Raw genomic sequence first — 27,207 nt, 5'->3', positions numbered from 1 at the left:
GAGGAATGTACCCAAGGTTTCTTCACTGGGCAGGATTTCGCTATTTAGGAACCACAGCCTGAAGCAGCATTCTTCTGAAGGAAGCCTGTGCTGATTTATACCTTGTAATGTGTCACAAAAGTTGTTGGTTTACTCCATCCTGCTGCCTGGCACACATGATGCAACGAAGTAGAATGCTTGTAGCCATAGAGCTTTTTGAGTGTGGCCACACATTCTGTGATCTAGGATTCCCCTCATAGTTACAACAATAGTAAATGCATTGCAAATGCAAACCCAACTGCCAGTTACATTTCCAGATGTACTATCACCCATTGTTTTTGGATAGAATGATACAAATAATGTCTCTGAATGGCTAAACTATTTTGTTCTGCTTACACAGATCCTTACTGCTTTCTTCACTTCTAACAACTGTCCATGTCACTCAGGATGACTTGGTTTTAAAAAGAAACTTTGTAAGTAAATTGTTTCTTTATTTTCTTTTCTCATAATATACTTAAGCAAAAAAGTAGGATCTAATTTTAAAATTAAACTGTTTTCCTCAAACTCATATAAGTGTGGATTAGTTGATGATTGTTATAAGGCAGGCTTGTTATTTGAGCCTCAATGCTGCTCTCCTAGAGAAGGAATGAGAGGGAGGGGAATGGACAGGAAAGGGGATCTAAGTGTGAAGGGGATGCTTGTCTAAAGTGCTGAGCTTCTCAATAAATCCTTTATAGTTCATCCACGGAGCCTGGTTATTCAGTCAATTAGAGACAGGGTCATCACAATAATGCTGCTAATTCAGATACATGCTGAGCAGATATGATCACTACTAAAAATGATACCTTGAATGAAAGCATTTGAAGAGAAGTTTCTTTCAATGGTTCATGTGGGCCCTTAGTTAACTTATTCAAAACCATGTTTAAATCCCATGTAGGGAATCTATGAACTGTTGAAAATGATTTCAGTGTGGCCCCTTTTAAAAATCTTCTGACATGTCCATTTGCTCAAAATGCACCCTCTGTACATTTCAACACCACTGATAATGCAGATAGCTATTGTTTCAAAGTATTAGGTCTCAAACTAACCCACCTTTACGAACCCAGCATGCAAAAGCTCCAGAACATGTTATACTTCAAACTCATTTAATACTATAGTTTTTTGTGGGTTTTTCAGGCTATGTGGCCATGTTCTATAAGAATTTATTCCTGACGTTTCCCCAGCATCTGTGGCTGGCATCTTCAGAGAATGTTTGCCTGGGAAAAAGTTGGGTATATATATTGTGTGACCTGGAAAGGCAGGAGTGACTTGCATGTGTATTGTTCTGTTGCTAGTGGTAAGCCTCAGGGTGGGAGGGTATGCAAAAGAGGATTAGTGTCTGCTTGATTAGTGCTCATGGTCTGCTGCAAGATTTCTCATTTGCATTTGTTGAGTCTTTATCTTGCTCTTTTTCAGGACTGGTAGCCAAACCTTGTTTACTTTAAGGGTTTCCTCTTTCCGGTTGAAATTGTCCAGGTGTTTGTGGGTTTCAATGGCTTCCCTGTGCATACTGACATGGTAGTGGTTGGCATGGTCCAGAATTTCAGTGTTTTCAACCAGTATTTTATACCCAGGATGGTTTGTGGCATGTTCTGCTACTGCTGATTTTTCTGGCTAGCCCAGTCTGCAGCGTCTCTCGTGTTCCTTGATTCTTGTTTGCACGCTGCGTTTGGTGGTCCCTATGTAGACTTGTCCACAGCTGCATGGTATGCGATAAACTCCTGCAGCTGTGAGAGGGTCTCTCTGGTCCTTGGGTGAGTGTAGCATTTGCTGGATTTTCTTTGTCAGTTTGTAAACCATTTGCAGGTTGTGCTTCCTCACCACTTTGCCTATCCTGCCTGTGACTCCTTTGATGTATGGTAAAAATACCTTCCCTTTTGGGTGAAAAAGAGCAAGATAAAGACTCAACAAACACAAATGAGAAATCTCACAGCAGACATCAAGCAGACACTAATCCTCTTTTGCAGACCCTCCCAGCCTGAGGCCTGCCATTAGCAACAGAACAATATACATGCAAATCACTCCTGCCTTTCTAGGTCACACAATATATATATGCAACTCTTTCCCAGGCAAACATTCTCTGAAGATGCCAGCCACAGATGCTGGTGAAACGTCAGGAATAAACTCTTATAGAACATGGCCACATAGCCCGAAAAACCCACAAAAAACTATGGATGCAGGCCATGAAAGCATTCGACTCCTCATTTAATACTACTCTCTGCTGTCTACACTACACTACAGAAGTGTTCCATGTTCTGTTGTATAACTCCTGAGCAGAATTTCTCCTTGATGCCTAAATGGCATCAATAACTTCCTTCAAATATCCTTGTTTCTTTAACTCCTTCCTTTCAAGGCCCATGCAGTCAGATCCAGCCAATCTGGATTGGGATGATAAACAGGACCTTGATTAAAACATCCTTTTGCCAATTTCAATGGTTGCGACACAGATAGATACCATGGACATCTTGGCCAATATAGAACCATCAGCATTACATGAGCCTTTTCTTGTCGTCCTTTGAGCAATACCTTTTGCATTATCTGAATTGGTGGAAAGGCACACAGATATCCTTTTGGCCACTTCACCGTCATAGCATCAAATTGCTCTGCATCACTGCTTTCATCTGCAGGGGGGAAATCTTCTTAACCTGCACTTTTGTGCTGAAGCAAATATATACAACTGAAAGGGGCTGAGTAATTTGCTGAGATTATGAAACACTTCCATATTCAGTGTCTATTCCCCTAAAGGTACTGCACTAAGATTGAGATAATCCACTTTCACATTTAATGTTCCCTTCAAATGAACTGCAATAATCAATGCCAGATGTTTCTCTGCCCAGTGGAACAGTTTGGTTGACTCCGAAATCAACGGAACTGAGCATAATCCATCCTGATTGTTCACAGACCACCCAACTCTCATATTGTCTATTAGGATTAGCACAACGACCCTGCAGTACACTTGCAAATTTGATTATCACCAGTCTTACTGCCTTTAACTCCAAGTAACTGGTTTTGTGCCTCCTGTCTGCTGCCTGAGGGCAGGAAACCATCTAATTAAAAAGATTGTTTGTACATCACTGTGTAAATTTACAGTGCTATATAAATAATAATAATAATAATAATAATGCGGCGAGCTGCCCAACCCATTAAGCTTGCATCTGTGGTCACCTTTATTGAATTTACAATGGCACTGCTTTGTCCAGAATCTTGTATTGTTGTCACAATTTTAAGTCTTTCCTCAAATTAATAAGCACTTTTACCACATAATGCCAATTTTTTCCAATTGCTGATATGGAACCAGCATTCTCTGCAATCCTCTAGAATGGAACTATTCCCAAGGCACTAACTGAATGGTCGATATGAACAGATCCAAAAGCTTCGCCAACAGCATTAAATCTGCTCTGTTCATAGATATTCTTGACACTTCCTGATGAATTCTTCTTTCCAAGTACAAAGTCATGTAACTGTGTCTGGCAGCTAGAATTGCTCTCAAGTGTGTCAATGTCTATGTTGGAACCACATGACTTTTTCATAATTTATCAGAAAATCTTAACATTCCAGTTTTCACTTTCCTAGTACACTTCCTTGGTATATTGTCATCTGCTACTGTATCATCCATTGTTTGTAGTAACTTCCTTTTAATATTGCTTTGTCTATCCTTATGCTGAACACTTCCTTGAATTTCCTCTGTCTCCTCTAACCCTATTGGTTTCACAATAATTGTATTTATTAAGTTCACCAAATTTGCAGTATTTAGTTTTGATTGATTAATCATCATTTCATTAACATTTTTATGTCCTCAGGACTGAATATCACTGGTGTTAAAAATGTTGTTCAACTCATTACTGACAGATTCTCTAATTAAAGTGTTGAAGTCTGGTTTGGCTAATGAGGACTTATTTAATCCATTACAATGCACTGCTTTCTTTGAAATCCATGGTATGCTCTCTTTGTCTCGCCGTATGGACATAAGACCCATTCACCTGTGCCACATCTGTAAACATAATATCTAAATAGTGCATGAACTGTGGAGTCATATGAATGAAATGAAATGAAAACTCCTGCACAGCTGGCCCAGCAGCTACATTTTTGCCATCATTCACCAAACTATTTGTTTGCCCCACGAGGTGGTGTCTTACTTCAATGGCTGAAAACTGCTCCTTTTCACTGCAACCTAAGCCAGTAGGTGTTGCTGCCGCTGTAGGTGCTCTTGCCCATACTGAAGAGTCACGTGCTGACGAGGCTCTGCTATTTCCTCCACTAATTTTATTCCAGTTTCTGTACTGACCTCGACTTTATACCTTTTAACCATTTTCCCTGACTAATTTTCCTAATTACCAGAGAAGGTGTCTTCCTGGCTGGCTGGCTGAGAAGGTAATAAAAAACTAAAGAAGAGGGGGTGAGGCTTAACAAATATAACTGAAAAGAATTTTAACTTGGACTCCTGCCTGCCCAATTGGCACACAGGCTAAAACAGTGACATAGTAGATAGCTCCACCTGCCATTCCAAGAATGAGATCACTACGGCTCTATAATAAATAGTCCATCACTCCAATTACTTAAGATATCATGGAAGGCAAGATGCCTAAGCAACTTATGACATATGCCTGGATTTCTGCAATTTCACAGATCCTCAGTCCCACTCCAGCCTCTTTCTCTCTCTCTCTTTCTCTCTCTCTCTCTCTCCATATATGCAAATACAGGTTTTCCAAAATCCAGAAAAAATCTGAAACATGGAACATGTCTGGTCCCAAGCATTTTGGATAAGGGATACTGGATCTGCAGTATTTTTAAAAATGTAATTGTTAAAGCTTAAAATGTCTTCAAAAGCACATGCCAAGTCTGATGAATCATGTGTTTTAATATTTGCATAATCCCCATGCCTACCCCTTAAATGTTTTATTGAATGAAAGCTTGAATTTAATTTTATTGTTGTTAAGGACTTTCTGCATTCCTTATGCAAGCTAGGAAAGAACTGAGTACTGTACTTTATTAAACTTCAAAGCAACTCTTTGTTGAACTACAGCAACTCAAAGGTTTCTAAAAGAACAAATCCTTTACAACAGAGTTTACAGTTACAAAATATGTACCTCAAATTCTGCCTGCTGTCTTGCCAAAGTAATGTTGAATATATCCAAAGTCTTCTCTAGTTCCTGTAAAGGGAGGGGAAAGTAAGACACTAAATACCATACATAGTTATGACAGAAGATTTTTGTAGTAGATGCTCACAAGTGGGGACCAACAAGAAACATTTATCAGTATTCTCCTGACTGTAACAGAAATGCCACTGCCCAAGGTTTAGCCAGCCTGGAACATAAACTGTAGTCTTTCTTAAATGATGGGGAATAGTGTTATATAGCACTAAAGGACTCACATTTGGTGCTGTCATATTCAAACCTGTACGGTATCAGTATATTGTGGAAGGAGGGATATTTGTCCTTTTTCCTTTCCCTCTTCTGAAACTCCTTATACAGGACACACAGAGAGATTTTTAATCTTTATTCCCACCCACAATACCTAACGGTTTTAGGCTCTTGAGCAGGCCAGTCACCATTCCCTCTAATCAACTTTGAAATGAGTTCAATAATATACAGCTACAAAATGTGAAAGAATGTGTTTACTAGTATGAAGGTTGATTTCAATCACTGTCATATTTTCTTTTACTTTTAATTGATAAACTGCATACACATATGTTTTATTTTTTATCTCAACACTGTCTTGTCTATGACTGAACATATTTTACTGCTCAGCTGATAAGACTGTTTTTCACATTAATAATTGAAAATTTGAAAAGTTCTGTTTTTGATATATTAGGCATGAAAAAGTGATGAGCTAGCTAAACTGAACATTTCACAACTTGGATTAATCTTTTTATTAATTTATTAATCACTATTTTTTTCTAATAATTTCACCAAACATTCTAGATTTCCCAATGAGAAGTTAGAAATAGTCTTTAGTTAATTAGGTTGTTTGAATTCATTAGGATTGGTGTCGCTCGCTCTGTCACATTCAGAAAAAAAAAAGGAGAAATATTGGAAGAAATGTTAAAAAAATGAGAAGAAATAAAGAGAAGAAATAGTAGAATTTGAGTAAATGCATCACATGGCTCTACTCTTATGCAGATTTATCCATGCAATTTCTTTGCCAAGAAATCAAGGAATATGAGGAGTTTGTGAACAAAAAACTGGGTCTGTGGTAAGGAAGAACAGCCAAGTTTCAGAGAAAAGAAAAAGAGAAGAGACAAAAAGAAAAAAAGAGTACTGAAATGGGATGAGGTGGGATAAGCAATGTGTTTGCTTAGCAGAAAACAAGTGGATGAATAAACCAAGACAACTATGGTCAGATTTAGGCAGAAACTGCTGCCACAAAGACCTTCATAAAGGAAGGAGAAAGATCTGATTCTCCAATCTTCCTACAGAAGAGGATTGGACTGTTAAAGGTTATAAGCTGGCTGAAATAGACAAATGAGCAAAGTTGATAAAAGAAAAATTATTGGATAATTTCTTAAATGACTGGTACCTATTCTTACTTTATCTGAAGAACAGAGAAGATTATTGTTGCAGAACTGAAGACGTGAAGCAACTTTTTTTTTAGGTCAGAAATCTAACAAAAAGGAGGAGCCTAAAAAGTGAAACTCACTCTGTTGGCAATGCAGTCAATTAAAAACTGAACAGAAGCAGAGGGAATCAGCATTCATTAACTGTAAAGAATTTTGGACTCTTGCTTCATTTGTTGAAACGAATTCTTACAGAGCCCTGGTGGTGTAGTGGTTAAATGCCTGTACTGCAGCCACTCACTCACAAACCATAAGGTTTTGAGTTCAATCCCAGCCAAGGGGGCTCAAGCTCAACTCAGGCTTGCATCCTTCCAAGGTTGCTAAAATGAGTACCCAGCTTGTTGGGAGCAATTATCTTACACTTTGTAAACTGCCTAGGGAGTGCTTAAGTGCACTGATAAGCGATATAGAAATGTACTTGCTATTGCTATTGCTTACGTTATGGATTGCTCCTTCAGTCATCCAAACATTAAATCCCTCACACAAATTCTAACCATGAAAAGCAAGTTTCTGACAATGCTGCTAATGTGGCAGATGAAAAAGAACTGAGGCAATTAAGCAGGAGGTAGCAAGAGCATAGGGGAAGGGGCCTGCAAAGAAGATTGTTTCACTCTATAAGTTTCTGAAGATGTATATAGACAGGTGCAGGATGACCCACCTGTGTGTCACAGATAGCACAAAGAAGAAACTCAACTGTATTCTCCCTCCCACATGATTATAAACTATTGGAAAATCCAAATAGGATTATTTTTCAGCCCCAAAGAAGTGACTAGTTTTCTGCTGAAATTCAATTTTGTCCCATTTATTCTTTCATCAGAAAACACTCCATCCTAACTGTTAGAGTAGGAAAAGCAGATTAAAAGAATATGCAAAAGAAAACATTTTTCCAGTTCTAAACAAAGCAAGCCAATTTAAAGACTGGTCTACACCCAATATTCTACTGCATGACTGCAACATCTCAGTTTGCAGAAGGAGGATAAGCATCTTCCTCCTGCACCAGCTCCCTTTGTCCACCTGAAAAGCTACCTTGGAATATCCTCTGATTGTCTAGAATTAGTTTTCAGGTGTTTGTAGATGAATGGTGGAAAGACATACCCAGGCACAAGCCATGGATAGCCATCGATTTTTAAGTTTCAAGTAGTATGTATTTCAACTTTTACTGTTTAATCTAAAAGCAGTACCAATCAAAACATGAAAGCAACATACTATAAATACATATCCAGCACTATATTAAAATAGTACCTGAATGTCCATATTTTTAGTACTACTGATAAACATTAAAATACAAACAGTAATTTGAAACTACTAACCTCCAGCATATTCATACTATTCTCAGCAGGCTTCTTTGATGTTATTTTTGTTTTATATAGATCCTTATAGCTCTTTACCCGATTCCTGTGGTAACGAATATGTTCCCAAGACCACATTTGTAGTTTGGGTTGGACATTTACTTCAAGAATGCCATGTATAACGTATAACCACCTTATGGGGAAAAATATAAAACTGAAGATGTATTTGAAAAAGTGTATAAGAGCATTGTCTCCCCTTAAAATACATTTGATTAGAAGTCATACCTTAGGCAAGCTATCATGCTTTGGACTTTCTCCCAAAGCATTAAACATATAATGTATTATTACAAAGATGGTTTAAAAATTCCACTCCACGCACACACATATTTTCCCTTCAGATTTTAGAGTTGCAGATTAGAACTTTTTACTAGACAATCTCCACCTTCAAAGTTCATTGTTCCTCAATCATTTTAATTTCACATAGGCCATTATAGGCATACCTCAGTTAATGAAGCAGTAGATGTGTCCCTAGACATTACTTCTGTAACATAAAGTTTAGTACTAGAGACAGAAGTAACATAGAAAAAATAGGAATAAGTTTCTATAGCACTGAACAGAAGAGCAGTTCAACATGTTTACAAAAAAAACCCACACCTTTTTGTTTAAAATTAACTACATGAGCATGTGAAATGAAATAGGCCAGGTAAGCCTTTTGCCTGGCAAACAAAAACATGTTGAACCTTCTAGTGGCTACTTGAAGACTGCCTCTAAAGTGCATCCTGGGATAACTGTTTCCTTCACCAGCCTCCACTTTTCTTATGATTTCCACTTTTATGGCCAAACTTACATATTTTTGCTTTTTCAACATGCTAGGGAAAGGCGGTGAGGCAGGTTTAACTGTTCCCCCCTTTCCCCTCAGTTTTGCTGTTCATACATGCTCAGTAAAGAATTCTGGAGACACATACGGTTACAGCACAATCTGCTACAGCGTTAGCTTTATTACACTTTTGCAAGCATGCTGCAGGAACTTTCCCCCAAACACAGAAACACTGAAAGTCTGTGTTACTCCAGCCCTCCTTTCTATGCTCTTAATGCATCTGCCGCTAGAAAAGAACCATCTTAATGCATCTGCTGCTAAAAAAGAACCCCAAAATGATCAGGCTGCACACAAGCAGCCCATGGCCACACTTTCCTCACCCTGCCTTAGATGGACAACACTGTAGGTAAATTTCTGTGTAAACAATGCAATGGAAACTTCAAGTTGGAATTTTCACCCCATGTGAGGAGGTTAAAGATGAATAACTGAGTGAATATATATGCAAAACAGAATCTAGAAGCTGGCTGGCAATATACAGTACTTCTAAAGGAAACTATGTCAATATTTGCTCAGAAATAGTACTGCACCATTTATTTAAAGATCCTCCCAGAAGTACATCTTCAAAAACAAATATTTAAAGATCCTACCAGAAGTACATTTTCAAAAATAAGTTACCATTTTTTGGCATTATTGTGAACAGGAACATCTGGTCTATATTTCCTGTATGGTAAATTTCGGGTCATCATATCAATGGACTCAAGAAGCTCCATAATACTAAAATACTGCAAAAAAAGTAAAAAAAACAACAACAACTTATGATTTATACAAAGAAACCACTACAACAAAAGAAAATATATTATCTGGTGCAAATAAATTAAAGTAAAGTAACCTTTCATCTACGTGCAAATAATCTGTGAGAAGGGATGAGGGGGAAAGAAACATGATCTGGTGTGAACCATTACATCAAGGCCTTTCCACCACCCTGCCTCACCTTTGCCAATATGAAGAAAAGGCAAAGGGTGAGAGAGAGAGAGAGCTTTCTCTTTCCTGTTACTCACCTTTCCCTTTCCACCCACCCCTTTCTCACTCTGTTGAACAGCACTGAAATGGCATCCTTTTCTCTTCCTCAAATGCATTTTTGACAATCAGCTGAGAACCAATGGATGGGGACACATTGGAATTGATTGTAGGAAAACTGAGAATATAATTTCCAAATTAGATCTGAGAACATCTTTACTTATTGGGCCTTGGGCAGTAGTAGATTGGCATCTCTTTCCTTATGTTAGGACTTAATGGCAAATTGGTATGAGAAAAAGAAACATTCTATTATTGCTGCTAAATTCTAAGGACACAAGGAAGAATTTGTGCATGATCCTGCTCTTTCTAAAGGCACAAGGATGGAATAGGCAATTCTTTCACTAATTACTGACATTTATACAGAGTGTCTGAAAATTATCTTTACAATTTCAATTGTATATACAACTGAAATAGTACAGACAATTTTCAGACACTCTGTACTCTGGTAACAGGAAAAAATAGTCTGCTAGCTTTTCTGTACATTCAAAATGTTACAGAAAATTACCTGTGATTTATTAAGTTCTATGGCTATATCCTGAAGATTTACATCTAGGTCTAGTTTTGGTGCAGAAAAATCAACATCAGATCGAGGATTCATACGTAGTTTTGCTTTAGCTGAAATTGGACGGAACACTACAAAACAAAATTTTAAAATAAGTCAGCACAAAGATAAATAAATTAACCCCTTTATTACTAGGTTGACTTCTCTTTTTCTACTATTGCATGAGAAGAAAGCAGGATCCCTTTCAACTCCATGATCAGGAGCCCAATCATGAGCAGGAGGGAGCTGTGCCTGCCAACATGGCCTACAAGACTAATACTATGGCAAGCAAACTGGGACTGCCAGTGTCCCAAACAGAGAATGCTATTTTGTTACAGTATGGAAGTACAATGGAAAGATGTGGCTTCAACACCCCTTTCTAAGCCAGTCACTTTCCCTCAAAACCTACTGCTACACAGAGCTGGTAGAAGAATAAAACAGAATAACCTCCACTACAGACCATATAAGACTCCCCAGAAGAACTTGAAAAAACAGTAACAGATTTGTTCTAAATATTAGCTAAGGTGATCCAGAAAGAGAATCGAGGATAACCCTCCACAACTTGCTATTCTCTTCCATTAGACTAATGGTAGGCATCTGTAATGGGTCTGAAAGCCAATTTTCTATAGCTATTGTAGAAAAGAGGATGAACCAATAATGGGAGTAGACAGGGCTGAGCGGATTTCTTAGGATTAACAGGTCACCTGTCTGTAATTGTGGTTCTTCGAGTGGTCGTCTGCAAACACATACATCATTTTGCACCCGCACTGAGAGGTTTGGAAGCCTGCAGAGCTGCACTTGGGTGGTAACCCCATCCCCTCATTCACATGCATACAAGCTGTGTGTTCCCGCTGAAACACAGTTCCAAGTCTGCCATTGGGATATCTGGAGAATGGGATGGCATAAAACATAGAGCGGGGGCAGGCTGTGTGAGTTCACAGATTATCACTCAAGAACCAGTCACAGGTAGGCAATCTGTTCTTCTTCATGGTCTCTCTGACACACATACTGGAGAATAGCAAACTAAACTCAATTAGGACAGTGGGTCAAGCCAGAACTAATGATAGAAATGCCCTACCAAATGCTGCATTGGCTAGGGACTGACTATCCAGCCTGTAATGAGACAGGAACATAGATGGTTGCCACCATACAGCGGCATAACCAAGTTCTAGGAGAGGAATCCTTCTGAGACACACTATTGAGGTGGCCAACACCTGACTTGATTGAGCTCTGAACTCCTTTGGAAGAGGTTTCCCCAACAAGGGAATAGGTGAGGTGGGTAGTGTACAGCACCTAATGCAAAAGATGTTCAGACAATATTGTCTTCCCTTTGTTGTAAGTGCCATAGATGATGAACAGAAAAGGAGAATTTCTAAATGGCTTTATGTGAGAAATGTAGAACAGCAGTGCCTATCTAATGCCAAGGATATGAAGGACCCACTAAAGGTCAGAAGATGGGAATTGCATGAAGGTGGGAAGGGCCGGTGGCTGGTTAAGATGCAAAGCAGAAACCACCTTACAGAGGACAGAGATGTTCATGGCCAAGCAAGGTGGGGGAGGTTCCATCCTAAATGCTGCCAATACAAGCAAAGATGTTGAGATATAGGAAAGCTGTCTTCCAAGAGAGCACATGGTCACAGGGCATCATGGCTTCAAAAGGACATGCCATAAGGTTAATAAGGACCAACAACTGGTCCTTGATTATGTGGTTGAAAAAGTATGTAATGGTGCACTGACCAAGAGGGAGCATCCTAAGTGGAAATAGCCGCCAGACAGTCTTTCAGAGTACAGTATAAGAGATATTTAGCTCACACAGGTATAAAGAAATGAAACAGATTTGATTGAGAAGTCACCTGGTGCAGTAGTCTCAATCTGCAAAAAGAACCGGATGAATGCCCACTTAGATGCATAGGAACGCTTCATCAACGGAGAGCCACAGACATCACTTGCTTGATGTCATGTGACAGGGCCAATGTAGGTGAAGTCACCATGTGGTTAGCTTTGGTGGTGCTCCTGCACCAGGATGTCACTGGAGCGCCCCATGCGCACAGGCTGGAGCTCCCTGTATGCAGGGTATATGGAGCAGTGCATGCGTGTGTGCACCGGAGCAGCACCTGGGGGGCTGGGTGGCATGTGCACAGTGCTGCACACATGCATGGAACAGGGGGGACAGATGGCATGGGAGGCTGATCCCTCTTCTGGGGTGTCACCCAGTGCGACCCGCACCCCCCTCCCCAGTGATGCTACTAGTTAGCTTGAGGGAAGCCACATCCAGGTGGAATATATTGTCATCAGTGTTGCCAACAAGCCTTGAAGATATACCCCCAGAATGTTTTACCAAAATCCCCGGAATTCCCCAATATTATTATTATTATTATTATTATTATTATTATTCAGTCAAAATCCCCGGAAAGAAATTAAATTCCCCTGATTCCAAGGAATTCCCCAGAAATTGGCAACACTGATTGTCACGCCACACTGAGGGAAGATCAGAGCACTCCAGAAAGCAGCACAAGTTGCCATCAGACAGTTTTAGAAATCTGGAGAATACAGCTGGCAGGGCTTACCAGAACTTGATGAGAATAATGTGTGCACTGTCCTCAATCCTCATTATGACTCTCATGAGAGGAAAGGCATAAATTTGCCTCATGAGAAAAGAAATATGTCTGTAAGAAATCCTAAATTTTGGTGGGCTCTACAAGAGAATCAAGTGCACTGCACATTTGCTGAGCATGGAAATCTACTTCGGATGTTCTCCTAAGATGGTAGAGATGACGGAGACAACCTGATCCATTTACCATACATGTGAGGATGAGGTCATCCTGCTGAGATCATGTGAGGATGTTGATGACATTGGGGAGATGCCTTGCCAGGCGGATTATGCTCCTGCAAGGAATCCTTGAGTTCTTCTCCCATGCACCATATAGATGGGACCTATAAAGGTAAAGGTTTCCACTTTGACAAAATTATCTAGTCGTGTCCAACTGTAGGGGGTGGTGCTTATCTTCGTTACCAAGCTGAGGGAAACAACGATGACTCCATGGTCATGCGGTCAGCATGACTACACAGAATGCTGTTACCTTCTCACCAAAATGGAACCTATTTATCTACTTGCACCTTCATATGCTTTTGAACTGTTAGGTTGGCAGAAGCTGGGACTAGTGATGGGAGCTCACTCCGTCATGTGACGCCTGGGTCTCAAACTGATCTGCTGATCTTGCAGTCGTCACGGTCGGCATCTTAACTACTAAGTTAAGACCTTATTGTTGGGGAAGTTGCACTTTCAGCAAATGCTTCTCAGCAATTTTGTCCTGAAAGGGTAAAAGGAACCACTATAACTCACTCATATGGAACCTGGCCCAAGGGACCATATCTATGCATCCCGCCATCAACCCCAGCAAATCGGCCAACACCATCAGTTCTGAAGTTGACTGTTTCAACACCACATTGATAAGGGACCATAATTTATTCCTTCTGTCTTCCAGAAGAAAAACTCTGTGCCAGGTTGCATCTATGGTTTTCAAATGCTGGATCCTCTGAAACAGATCCAGATGACTTTTCTGTTGATGATAAACCTATGAAACTCCAGACAATCTGCACATTTTCCTTTCCTCTCACAAGGGAGAGTGAGTGGACTAGCAGGTCATCCAGATATGGGTGAACATGTACCACCAAGGAGATGGACATATTTGTAAACACCCAAGGGGAGCATGACAGACCAAATGGTAGGACCCTGTACTGATCATGGTCCTCCAAGCAAACCTGAGATACTTCCTGTAAATTGTGTGCACTGGGATGTTCAGGTACACCTCCTAGAGATCAAGGGATGCTTAATAATCCCCCTCTTTCACCCCTTCCAAAATTGATTGGAGGGTTTCCACATGGAACTTCCACTTCAGTACAAACCAACTGATCCTGCAAAGGTTCAGAATAGCCCTTTAGTGCCTTAGGGACCAAGAAAAACACTGAATAGAATCCTAACAATCTCTGGCTATTCTATAGCCTTTATTTGAAGTAGGTGGTCTATTATGGCTTGAAGCATCTGCTGGTGCCTCACCCAAGACCTGGGTCTACGAGACTGAACAAAGAAATGCATGGGCTTTCGAATGAAGTCTACTGTGTAACCTTCCCTCAGAGTCCTGCATACCCAGGCACTAGGAGACATCACTTCCCAACGATGGGTAAAAGGTTGGAGGCATGCACCCACTGGGAGCTGCCCTAAGTCAGAAGGACCAAATTAAATCTATTACTCTTTTGCTGAACCCTGAGAATTACTGGTGCCTACCTTGTGGTTTGTAAGAATTCAGTAGATCTGAAAGATCTGAACCACTGCCATTCCATTAGGGTGAAACATCTGGGAGAAAACAAAGGGATTCTCTTAAAGAGAAAAAAATGTGATTCTCTGTCAAAACTAGCCCACAAGGCCAGAGTGAACCAAAGCCCTGTCTTGACTGATATGAGGCAGGATGGAACTGGGGAATAGGTCTTTCCAGAACCAAGACCTACTCAGGTACTGAGATGAGGCAGGAGATTGGAAGTCTTAGTCAGAATTTGTGTGTCCCAGTACTTCAGGACCTGATGTTCTGTGTCGAACCTGGAGCCTTGTGGTGGCTAAGAGTTGAATTGCACAAAATTTGTTTAGAATCTCCTCTTCTGAGTAGGAACCAACACTTTGAACCTCATTAGACTATGCATCCATCTCCCTAGTGATTCTCTCCTGACTAGGCCAGGAGACAATAAGGAGGCAGTGGAGAAGAGAGAATACACGACAAAGATGGATGGAGCTCTTGAGTAGAAGTTCCCAACATAAACAAGCCGGGAGGGGGGCGGATTCTTCTTATGTTCTGCCAAAACCAAAGAAGGGCACTTTGCTTTCTGCAGCTGTTTCTCTAGAGACTTTCCAAGAGTAAGTGGAATGTCTCTAGGTTTTTGAGCCTCAAAAGGGAGATTAGGAGCCACTTTACATGTTGGGAACAATGACACTGATTTGTCCTCTGAAGAGATTTGAAGAAGAGCTGAAAGAGTCTAGGTCACTGAATACTCTGGCTGATGTTGCATGGACAGACAGGCACAAGCAAATAGCCCTAGAAGATATATGAAGAGGCTTATTCTGGGGTGCAAGGAACACAGTTTGGAGGGCCCCTTCCTACTGAAGAACTTTAAGACAGGAAGCTGTTTCACTTCATTTGCTGCATAAAGACCTGATAAAACAGGCATACGTCAGCCATCTGATCTCCGACGACTTCTCGAAGAAAGATTTCAGGGCTATAAGCCCACAAAAGAAGACGAACTGACAAAATGTCGAGACTTCCTAACGATCCTACTGCAATGGCAGAAAAAAACGAATTGGATTTCAGTAGGAACACAAGGCCCTGATGCCACAGTGGTTAAATGTCGGTAAGTTAAAAATAAAGCTTTTCCCTTGACAAGACTGTCTATTCGTGACCAACTGTAGGGAAGGCAATGCTCCTCTCTTTTACTAAGCCAAAGAGCCAGCACTGTCTGAAGATGACACTCATGGTCATGAGGCCAAAATGATTGCACCAAATGTTGTTACCTTCCCACCAAAGAAGTACCTATTTATCTACTTGCATTTGCATGCTTTTGAACTTCTAGGTTGGCAGAGGCTAGAAGGGAAATACCGGGTGCAATCTCCTGGCTAAAGATGCTAAAGGAAAAAGATACCCAGAAAGGGTGGGAGATCAGGAAGAAAGAATTGAATAAAAACACAAAGACAATCCCATGGGGGGGAAAATAAGGAAACGTCTGAAAAACCCAATGTAGCTATACAAGAAAAGAAAAAGAAAATAGGAACATGCAGAAAGAATGGCAGGGAGGAGGAATCATCAAGGAAGAAGGTAGGTGTTTATTTCAAGCTTGCAGAAATTAATGATTCCAAAGATCCTGACAAATTTACAATAGAAGATGCTTTGTTTGTACATTTTAGTTTTTAACAACTGCCTATTTCTGAAGTTCTCTCTGCCTAGTTTGTTAATAAATATATTGGACTGCCAACTAGTGCTGATCTGGTTGTCTATACCTAAGATGCAATTTAATCTTACCTATGTGCCAGAATCCTTAGCATAAACATACTGCAATTATTAAAGAATGAAAGGAAGCTGTGGATAAGGTACCCATCTTTCTTTGTAACTATTAAGCTGGGTTTCCTATCCACACAGAAGAGCTAATTAAAAATTTGTCAGAAATCTTTATCTGAGGAGACAAGGTATGCCTAGAGCCTGTCTTGCCCCAGGATCATTATCAAAAACTGTCCTTCCTGTGGTCAAAACTGAATCTAGATAATCACATACTATAATACATGAGACTGCACAGACAAAACTTACCAAAACTGTAGCCATCTGGAATTGTATTACTGCTTGCAACTCCATGTTTCAAATTATTCTGGGGAGGGGGAGAGTGGAATAAAAATGAAGTTTTTAAAAAGCATATTTAAGTTCCATAAAAGTACACTAAAATATGAAGACTACATTGAGAAAGGATAATACCAAAGAATATTTTTCCAATGGGCAACATTCTGTGAAAATAAAGAAATCTGAAACAACATATTCTGTAAGTTTCATAGTTTTGTAACTACAAGCTTGGAGAGCAATCTATTAAAAAATAAGTAAGTGGGTATAAATAAAGGGCTAAATTCAACTTCATGGGACAGTGATTATGGAGAAATGTTCTCTTCTGGAATTCTTGCAAATTCATTTTCCTAATTTATGTATTTACTTGTGCAATTTACCTTTTTATATGCAAGTTCCCCAATGACAAAAGTCTATCAACCTATATCAGCAATAGGCAACACATAGCATGTTGCCCGCAGGCACAAGCACCCTCCAATTTTTGCTGCCTTGCACATCGCCTAAAGAGCTCCCTCTCATCCTACTGTTGAATTTGCAATGTCAGAAAAAGCTGATCTTCCCCCTTGTTTTCCAACCTAATAGTGTTTTTGAAGCCTCCTTGAAACACTATTAGCCTTGCAAACAAGTCACATGAATCTCAAAATAGAATTAAAACACACTTCCAGGAGGCTTCCAGGAGTGCTTTGGAAGCAATCAGAAGCAAAGTGTGTGGGAAAGGAGCTTTTACATTATTTACAAAGTTAACAGAACTTACAAGAGTCCCCCCAAAGCATATGACATACATCTTTTTTGGAGGTCTTTTGTTTTTTTAAGAGGGCGACAGGTACCCTTGAAGGGCTGATGAGCCACAGAAATGTATGTAGATTGTGTGCCAAATGTTGCCACTCCTACTGTAGGCTAACACAGGTATTGAATCAAGATGCTACAGTATATTAACAACAGGGTAGCTCTCCTAGTAGCTGGGTGTAATGGAAATGAACTGTCAGCAACTCATCTGAGCCATATAACCAATGCTGGCATATAGCAAAGTATAACTGGCAAATTCAGAAACGTGGTTCACAGCCCTCACTAGAGATAATAGCAACTGGATGTCTTCCAGGAACTGAAGGAATGCAGGAATCTCCAGGTACTCTCAGCAACCGATGCCAGGCTTCAGCTGATTAACGACCAGACAAGCCAAGTCTCCCGAAGTGCTATCTTTATTTACAGAGTGCTATCCAAATCACCAACACTATAATACAGATCACACAAATACCAACTCCTACTACAACCCACAAGCAATTACTGGTAGCCCTTGAGTTTATATAGCCTTCAGACCATGCAGTCTCCCAAACTCAATCACTTCCTGTCCCACACTCTAAAGTGTCCTCCTGTGCAATCCAGACACATATTTCATCTTCCAGGTTTAGTGCATGCAGGCACCAGAGTGTCCCTGAGACTATGAGCATCAGCTGTGTATGATCAGCTTTGTCCTTCCCAGTGCTGGATGCTCATGGTCAGACACACACACATCTAAGCATTTCCCAGTGTGCTGACTTTAACCCTTTGACATGAACAGCCACTAACCTCATTTACCATACTAAAAATCATGGTTGCTAGAGTACTGCATAGCATGATATTGCTTCTGTACCATAAATAGTTGTAAGAAATAATTGCAACCAATCTTCCATCTCTAAAGATGTGAAAACTGAAGTGGATAACTTTAGCAGATAAGAAGCAATTTCCTGCACCAGACAGTCCTGAAAGCCACACCTAACTCCATTTGGTGATGTGGCAGAAGCAACATGAAGAATATTTCTGATTTAAAATAATTGGCGTATACACCTTTTTTAAAGGAAAATCTCTCTTCTGGCAAGCTTCCACGAGCACAATTCCTCTTTAAAACAAGGATTGTTCTTCTTACTGAAAAATGTGGTTTTATTTAGCCATTGCAAGCATATCATGGTATTCTGTAGTAGGATGCCAGAAACAGAGGAAAGGATACTTGCAGGCCTACTCTATATTAAAAGGATAATTGCTGTGACTTATTGGGATATATTTACTCATGATTCTATACTGCCATGGGATATATGTTATGATGGATGGTATCTAAATATCTTAGATAAATAAAATCCATGTTCATGTATTTTAGATGCTTCATTGAGTTTAATTGGGCTTACTAACAAGTTACCTAACACAGGAGTGTAACCTTAATCCAGCAGAAGTAACAGGTTTAAGCTCAGACATCACATTCAATACAATCATCAGTACACAATCCCAAATGAAGAAATTCTGCTTCAAAGCAGTTTTTGGCATTAAATGTGATCAATTAGATATGACACTCACCAAAGATTCTTTGTAACTACTATGATAAAACATTTCAGTCTTCACATTCCAATAAGCAAAAAAGTTGTCCAGTCGAACAAGCTGAAATAAAGAAGTTTAAGTAGAATCATTTGAATGTTTTTACAGTTGATAAGTTGATACAGTTCAATCAATAAAACAATCAATAAAATACTGGCTGTATTGGGAGAAAAGTGAGATAAAAACCAAATACATAAAATAAACCAATATAGACATTTTATATTTGCAAGTACCGCATAAATTCAACTTTAAGTTGGCATCATGTATAAGTCGAGTGCCAATTTTGGGGCCAAAATTATGGATTTTGATATGACCCACGGATAGGTCGAGTGTAAAACTTAGAGGCCCCTTCAGTGTGTGTATGCCAGAGGCAAAAGCAAAACAGCAATCAATACGAGGCTTCAGTGGTCAGCCTTCACTCCAGAGATAGTGAAGCGATGAGGTGGGAAAGGGACTGTTAAATAAACAGCAATCAATCCATCACCAAAGACTCTGCTTGGCTCAGTACAAAAAGAAACTGCATGGGGAAATCTGAAAGAGCTGCTATCACATTACCATACTGACCCGTAAATAAGTCAGCCTAGGATTTTGGGATCTATTTTTGGGCATAAATTTTTAGACTTATAGATGAATATATACAAAGAAAGTGTTGAAATGGGAATGTTCATCACTTACTTTATCAATTCTGGCAATGATGCAAAGGAACAACCCACATATTATGATTTTTTCTTGGCACTATTCAGGAGTCCTGTGATACTTTTGCTGGAGACACCTAATCTCTTCCTTTTGTTCTATAAGGATGAACCAAGGCACCAAAAGCTAAACCACTCTATCTATACTAAATATAAAAATAAGGCAATAAGGAATATACCAGCCCTACCAAAGTGTACCACAGTGATGCAAGGATGTAATGGAAATGAGCAGCCAGTAATGGGAGGGGACATGGAATTCTGTGTTTGATTCATGGCACAAGGTCAAAGCCATACACAGTCCTATTAAGGAGCAATCTACATTGGGAGGAAGAGAAAAGAAATTCCATTGGCTAAGAAACATCTCAGAAGGAAAGTGCATGAAATTACATCACTCACTGGAACAAAGGAATGGTATTTATTGCTGCCATCACAACTCAAAGGTGTATGTAAAAATATAAGATAATTATCCCCTCACTAAACCAAAAGTAGTGCAATAATGCCACCTCTAAAGAAGAGTTGTATCTCAACCAAATGCTTGTTGTTAGGTGCTCTCGAGACAGCCTTGACTCATGGCGACCTTGTGGATGAGACAACCCCAAGCCTCTCTATCCTCCATTGCTCTGCTTAAGTCTTGTAGATTCAGGACCGTGGCCTCCCTAATTAAGTCTAGCCAGCTGGAGTACAGTCTTCCTCTCTTTCTACTACCTTTCCTAGCATTATTGTATTTTCTAATGATTAATGCCTTCTCGTGATGTGGCCAAACTGTAACAGCCTCATCTTGGCTTCCAGGGAGAGTTTAGGCTTGTTCTGTTTAAAGACCCACTTTGTTTGTCTTTTTGGCTGTCCACAGTATTCTCAACACTCTTCTCCAACACCACATCTCAAATGAGTTGATTTTCTTATCTACTTTCTTCACTGTCCAGCCCTCACATCCATATACTGTGATGGGGAATTTAATAGACTAGACGATTCTAACTTTAGTGCTCAGTTGTATATCTTTAGGATCTTGTCTAGTTCTTTTATCACTGCCCTTCTCATTCCTAGTATTCTTCTGATTTCTTGACTGCAATCTCCATTCTGATCAATGTTTGGCATGGGAAATCTTTAACTATTTTAATTTCCTCATTGTCTAGGTTGAATTTATGTAGGTTCTCCATTATTATTATTATTATTATTATTATTATCTTTTATGTTCATCCGCAAGTCTGCCTTTTCACTTTCTTCTTTGACCTTCCTTAGATATCGTTCCAAGACCATGATGTTTTCTGCTAGTATGGGGTCATCTGCATATTTTCTGCATACAAGTAGAATAAAGTAGAATGATAATGTGTACCCTTGGCTGATCTGTACCTGAATATTAATTTTAATTATGAAAGAATTTCAGCATGTATATGGCAACATTACAATTCCAGCAGAGTATTATCCTGGCAACATTCCCACTTTACCTTATAGAACAGTTTAGTTGTTGCATCTTGCATACATGGATTCCAGTTCTGATCTGAAGTCTAGAAGACAAATAAGAAGTTCTTGAAAAAGAAGTACCAGAAAATTATCTCATGTGCTTTTACTATAATAGTTCTAAACAAATAGCTGTTAAATCTGTTTGACCATAACACAGAAAAGAGGAGGATGAAAGACTCAAGAAGCACCTTTGAGATTACATTATTTATTTTGGTATCGGTTTTCATGTGTATCAATCCACTTCTTTAGATTCATCTGAAGTACTCAAAGTGGCAAGATGATACCCAGATACCAAACTCTTTTGTAAATTCTATAAAATTTGGCTGGTTACACCTAGCTCTTAATCCTGTGTGACAAACTCATCATTCCAACCAGCTGATTCAGAATAGAATTGATCTATTGCTTCCATATAAAAAGTCTCTTTTCAATCTACAGTTAAATTAACAATGAATGAATACAACAAGTTTTAGGAATAAAAAGAATGACAAACTCAATATTCTTACTTTTCCTAACTAATAGATCATGACTTAAACATTCATAACTTCAGTATCTGTTGATTAAAACTACAATTTATAGCTGGCTTCCACATTTATTTGGTAATAGTTAGCATATATCACCGAATTAATGGTGCTGTAATTCTCCTCATGCATCTTTCAAACACAGCATTTGGAAGTTTCCTTTCGGGAAAATTAATTTTGTTTTGGAGCAGTATTTCAATTTCACAGGTTTACTTGTGCTCTTAAAACTATTTGCTTGAATCTTGAAAATTAATGTTTCAGTCAACAGAAATTGATTATACATATAATTTCAGTCAACAAAGATTTATGCTGCTGTACTGGAAAGAGAAATCAATACAATAAAATAAAAATACCCACCCACCCTGTTATTCAAAGTACTGAGGATCTTGCAAATATGTTAACCTTTAAACATGTAACGCATAAATGGCAAGACTACATGGACACTTTTTTAGATATTTGGTCCCTCTTTTCTAGAAGTTTAGGCATACAGTTGGCCCTTGGTATTCACAAGGGATCCATTCTGGACCCCTCGCAGATATGAAAATCTGCAGGTGCTCTAATCCCATTGTTCCCAATGGCAGAGTGGCGACATTGCTGCGCCACCCTTAGTAACAACAGGGCTTCTTATCTGCCTCCCCTGAGGGTTCAGAAGGCCAGAATGGCTGATGACAATGTGGAAGAGGTGGACGCTGAGGCAGCCCCTGGTCAGAGGGGGCCATCAATCACCCAGGGAGGAGGACCAAGTGACTGACCACTCCCTCCATCAATGGCTATGGCTGATGAGAATGTGGAAGAGGCAGAGATAGAGGCAGCCTGGCAGGCCCCAATCTTTGGAATACAAGCAGTCAGTGCTCATTCATTCTAACTTTAGCATCCTTCATGTTGTGTACCTCCATCCTGAAAATAAACTTGAGATCCAATTAGTTTTTGTGTTCCAGCAAGGAGTGGCTTCTCTGGCCTTCTGAGCTTGTGGGGTAGATAGATAAGAAGCCTGTTGTTCCCAATGGTGTGCCACCATTGGGAACAACATAGGTTTGCCACCTACGGATGCTTAAATACACAGATGGCAAGTCTGCATATACTGAGGGCCGAGTGTATATACTTTTTCACAGTTATATTATTTCTTATTTATTCTTTTTCTTTATTTTTTTCTTCTTTTCTTCTTTTAACATGATTTTTGCACACTAAAATAAAACAAAAAGCTATCTTTCCATCATCCAAATGACTGTTGATTATACAAATGTAGCAAACGAATAGCCAGAAACATTCTTTTTATCCCTGTAAATTAAAAATGGAGAAGGACAGGTTGCTTACCTGTAACAGTATTTCTTCGAGTGGTCATCTGCGAATACATACAAATGGGTTTCACTGCGCCTGCGCAGTGCTGCTCGGAACCTACTGGAATCACTGGGCAGAGTTTACTCTGCAACATATTGAAACTTTTTGGCGGTAACTCCGCCCACCCGTTATAAGGCCCCTGCCTTCCCGCTCTTTCCCCAGTTCCGCAATTTTTCCGCCAAGCAGGCGATGGAAAGAGAGCCAATGTGAGCAGGACACTGAGGGGACGGACGGGTGGGATTTGTATGTATTCGCAGATGACCACTCGAAGAAATACTGTTACAGGTAAGCAACCTGTCCTTCTTCTTCGTGGTCTCTGCGAATCATACAAATGGGTTTAGACTGACAAGCTAAGGTATGCGGCGGAGGGAGTGTCCTGAGACCATAGCTATGGTAAACCAAAGGTATATTTATTATAATAAAACACTTTGAACCATAAAGAGTCAGTCTTTTTGTTCATGCACAAATAAATAGCAATAATCCTGCTAAACCTTAGAAGGGAACCGAGGTCATGCAAGACCGATCCCATAAGGCTTGTGCAAATCAACATTCAACAGTATAAACAGTGCAAACTGCATCACACAAACACATCAATAGTGCAATCAATGCAACCCTGAAACCAACACAGCCCTCCCAAAAGCTGCGTCTCGGATGGCCCTGGTGTCCAACCTATAGTGCTTAATAAAAGTCAGAGGTTGAGACCAGACAGCAGCCTTGCAGACATCCTCCAAAGGAATCCCTGACAGGAACGCGGAGGATGCTGCCATTGACCTTGTGGAATGGGACCGAACCCTGCCAGGGAGAGGTTTGCCTAACAGTTCATAGCAGAGGTGGATGGTACCAGCCACCCATTTGGAAAACCTCTGAGCAGATACAGGCAACCCTTTCTTCGGCTCCGAGTAGCATTGGAACAGTCTCTCGGACCGACTGGAGGCAGCAGTTCTGTCCAGATAAAAGGCCAGCGCCCTCCTAACATCGAGAGAGTGCAGGCGTCTCTCCTCATCCGACACCGGGTTGGATGCGAGAGTGGGCAACACAATGTCCTGGCACATGTGGAAGGCGGACACTACCTTAGGTAAGAAGGTAATGTCCGTGCGGAGGACCACCTTGTCCTTGTGGAACCTCAGGAATGGCTGGTCCCTTCGTAGAGCACAGAGTTCGCCCGCACGGCGGGCGGAGGTGATGGCCACAAGGAAAGCGGTTTTCCAAGTCAATAGTCTCAAGTCCGCTGTGGCCATGGGTTCAAAGGGCTTGGATTGGAGAGCGGACAGTACCGACTCCAAACTCCAAGCCGGCGTTGGCACCAATACAGGAGGATAAAGGTTGACACACCCCTTTAGGAACCCCTTCACCAAGGGGTCTTTGAAGAAAGAAACCCTCCCCCCGAACTGATATTTGGCACAGATGGCAGACAGGTAGCACTTGATGGATGTGAGGGACAGCCCCTCATTCAGAAGCGCCATCAAAAACTCCAGCACCACTGGAGTGGACACCTGTGCAGGAGACAAGCCCTTTTGATCAAGGAAGAGGCAAAATCTCCTCCATTTCAGGGCATAGGACCGCTGGGTGGAAGGTTTCCTCGCAGCCAGGATCACCGTCCTCACCGACTCCGGCAAGACAGTCAGGGCTGGATCCTCCAGGCTACCATCGGTAGGTTGTCGATGTCGGGATGGAGAATTCGTCCGTCCTGGGTCGACAACAGGTCCGGGCGAGGCTCGAGGCGGAGGAAGCACCGTCTGGAGAGATGCAGGAGGGATGCGAACCAGGGCTGTCTCGGCCACCATGGCGTGATCAGGATCGCGTCTGTGTGATCCAGCATCATCTTGGAGACCACCCTGATAATGAGCGGAAAGGGGGGAAAGGCATAAAGGAGTTCCCCCGACCACAGGAAGGCGAATGCGTCTCCTAGGGATCCTGTCATTGGCCTCCTGGAGCAGAACTGGGGACAATGGCTGTTCCATCCGGTCGCGAAGAGATCGATCCGGGGGGTCCCCCACCGATCGAAGAGGTCGCTGACTGTCTCGGGATGGAGCCTCCACTCGTGGCATACCGAGGGTGATCTGCTCAAACGGTCTGCCAAGTCGTTGTCCTCCCCTGGCAAGTGGATCGCCTGGAGGAGGATCTGTCTCTGTATGCACCAGTCCCAGATGCGCAGGGTCATCTCGAGGAGGGTCCTTGACTTGGTACCACCCTGTTTGTTGATGTAATACATCACGGTGGTGTTGTCCGTCCTTAAGAGCACCACCCTGCCTGACACAGCGGATTCGAAAGCTCTCAGGGCTTTTTCGACCGCGAGCATCTCGAGAGCATTGATGTGGAGCAGGCTGTCCGAGTGTGACCACTTGTCTTTGACAACCAGGTCGAGGAGATGGGCGCCCCAGCCCTCTAGGGAAGCGTCGGTTGTCAGCGTCACCTGAGGTTGTGGTTGGTGAAAGGGCATCCCGGCGCACACGTTGCGGTCGTCCAGCCACCAGTTGAGAGAAGCGGCCACCGGTCTCGGTACCGTTAGCCACTTGGATGGGGAATCGTCTAACGGAGAGAAGGCCGACAGAAACCAAGCCTGGAGAGGACGTAGGCGAAGTCTCGACCACGGCGTCACAAAGGTCGTTGATGCCATGTGACCCAGAGCGATCTGGACGTCCCCGGCTCTCACTCTTCTGTGGGAGATGCAGGGTGTCAGTGATGTCACCAGTGACTGGAAACGGTCTACAGGAAGGAAAGCGGAGCATCTTTCGGAATCGAGGATGGCTCCGATGAACTTCACCTGCCTGGACGGAGTAAAATGGGACTTGTCTTTGTTGATCACTAGTCCGAGAGAGTTCAGCAGCCGGGTGGCGAATGCGATTGCTTCCTGAAGATCGTCCTGGGAGTCTGCGACGAACAGCCAGTCGTCTAAGTAAGGGAAGACTCTGTAGCCCTTGCTGTGGAGGTAAGCCACCACTGGGGCCATGCACTTCGTGAAGACCCGTGGGGCTGTAGCAAGCCCAAACGGGAGCACATTGTAGTGGTATGCGTCGGAGCCGACGGCGAAGGCGAGGAACCTCCGGTGGGACTCCCGAATTCCGATGTGGAAGTAGGCGTCCTTGAGGTCGACCGTCGCGAACCACTGGTCCTGGCGAAGGAGAGGCAAAATAGAGGCTAGGGTTACCATACGAAACCTGCGATACTTGAGGAAGAGGTTTAAGTCCCTTAAGTCCAGGATTGGTCTAATGCCTCCGTCGGCCTTCGGTACCGTGAAGTACCTGGAGAAAAAGGCCGCATGGAAGGAAACAGGAGCTAGTGGGGAAATAGCCCCCTTGTCCAATAGTGTGCGCACTTCGTCGAGAAGGGTGTCCGAGGGTGGGGTGGAAATGAAAGCTCCGGTGGGCGGGAGCTCTTCGAACTCGAGGGTATAGCCCCTACGGACGATGTTTAGCACCCAAGAGTCGGAGGAAATGGAAGCCCATGTGTTGATAAAGGGCTTAAGAATGTCCAAAAAGCTTGCAGGGGAGGCGAAGTGCGCAGGAAGGTTTCATGCCCTCTTTTTGGACTGGTCAGGGTCTTGTCGCCGGTTCCTCCGGTACCGAGAAGACTGATTTCGGCGGCCCGAGGACGATGGGGACTGAGACGGGTACCTCTGGCGTTGGGACCCCTGTTGCTGGAATTGCCGGTCTTGGTAAGAAGACCTATTAAACTGGCCCTGCTGTTGTTGCCAGGGGCGGAACCTCTTACGGAAGGGAGCCGGCGCGGGGGCAGACATACCATGCTTTCTCGCCGCCGCCTTCAACCTGAACTTTCGGTTCAGCTTGTCATCCGTCTCGGCATGGAAGAGGCCCGAGTCGTCTATCGGCATGTCCTCTATGGTGGACCTAACGTTGGTGTTAAGGTCCGAACCCCGCAGCCAAGCGTGTCTTCTTAGGGCGATGGCGGCCGCCATGGCCCTGCCCGAACACTCCACCACGTTCCTGGATGCGGTGATGAGCCACGCGCCAATGGAATGGGCCTCATCCCTAATCTCGGTAAGGGTGCGTTGGGCCTCATCCGGGACGTCGGGCACGATGGGAGAGATGCCCTCCATAAGCGTTTGAATATAGGCACCCATGCAAGCGGTGTAGTTGGTTGCTTTCACCGCTAGTGCTGCAGCCGCGTATGCCTTCCTGGCCAGGGCATCAACCTTCTTAGCCTCCTTGTCGAACGGCACCGCCGCTTGCCG

General features: G+C 41.9%; 1 protein-coding gene across 1 annotated transcript in view; it reads right to left on the bottom strand.

Annotated features, from left to right (window-relative positions):
• Positions 1 to 27,207, bottom strand: part of VPS13A (vacuolar protein sorting 13 homolog A) — a 208,378-nt gene that overhangs the window by 148,838 nt on the left and 32,333 nt on the right. Inside the window, 7 exon segments of the mRNA XM_042452020.1 lie at positions 5,106 to 5,168; positions 7,882 to 8,053; positions 9,353 to 9,459; positions 10,260 to 10,387; positions 16,640 to 16,697; positions 18,989 to 19,069; positions 21,144 to 21,203. Of these exon segments, the coding sequence (XP_042307954.1) occupies positions 5,106 to 5,168; positions 7,882 to 8,053; positions 9,353 to 9,459; positions 10,260 to 10,387; positions 16,640 to 16,697; positions 18,989 to 19,069; positions 21,144 to 21,203 (669 nt within the window).

Source organism: Sceloporus undulatus, chromosome 2 (genome assembly GCF_019175285.1).
Source record: "Sceloporus undulatus isolate JIND9_A2432 ecotype Alabama chromosome 2, SceUnd_v1.1, whole genome shotgun sequence".
Taxonomy (NCBI): domain Eukaryota; kingdom Metazoa; phylum Chordata; class Lepidosauria; order Squamata; family Phrynosomatidae; genus Sceloporus; species Sceloporus undulatus.
The sequence above is the reverse complement of the archived record's forward strand: the minus strand, read 5'-3'. Positions and strand labels throughout refer to the sequence as shown.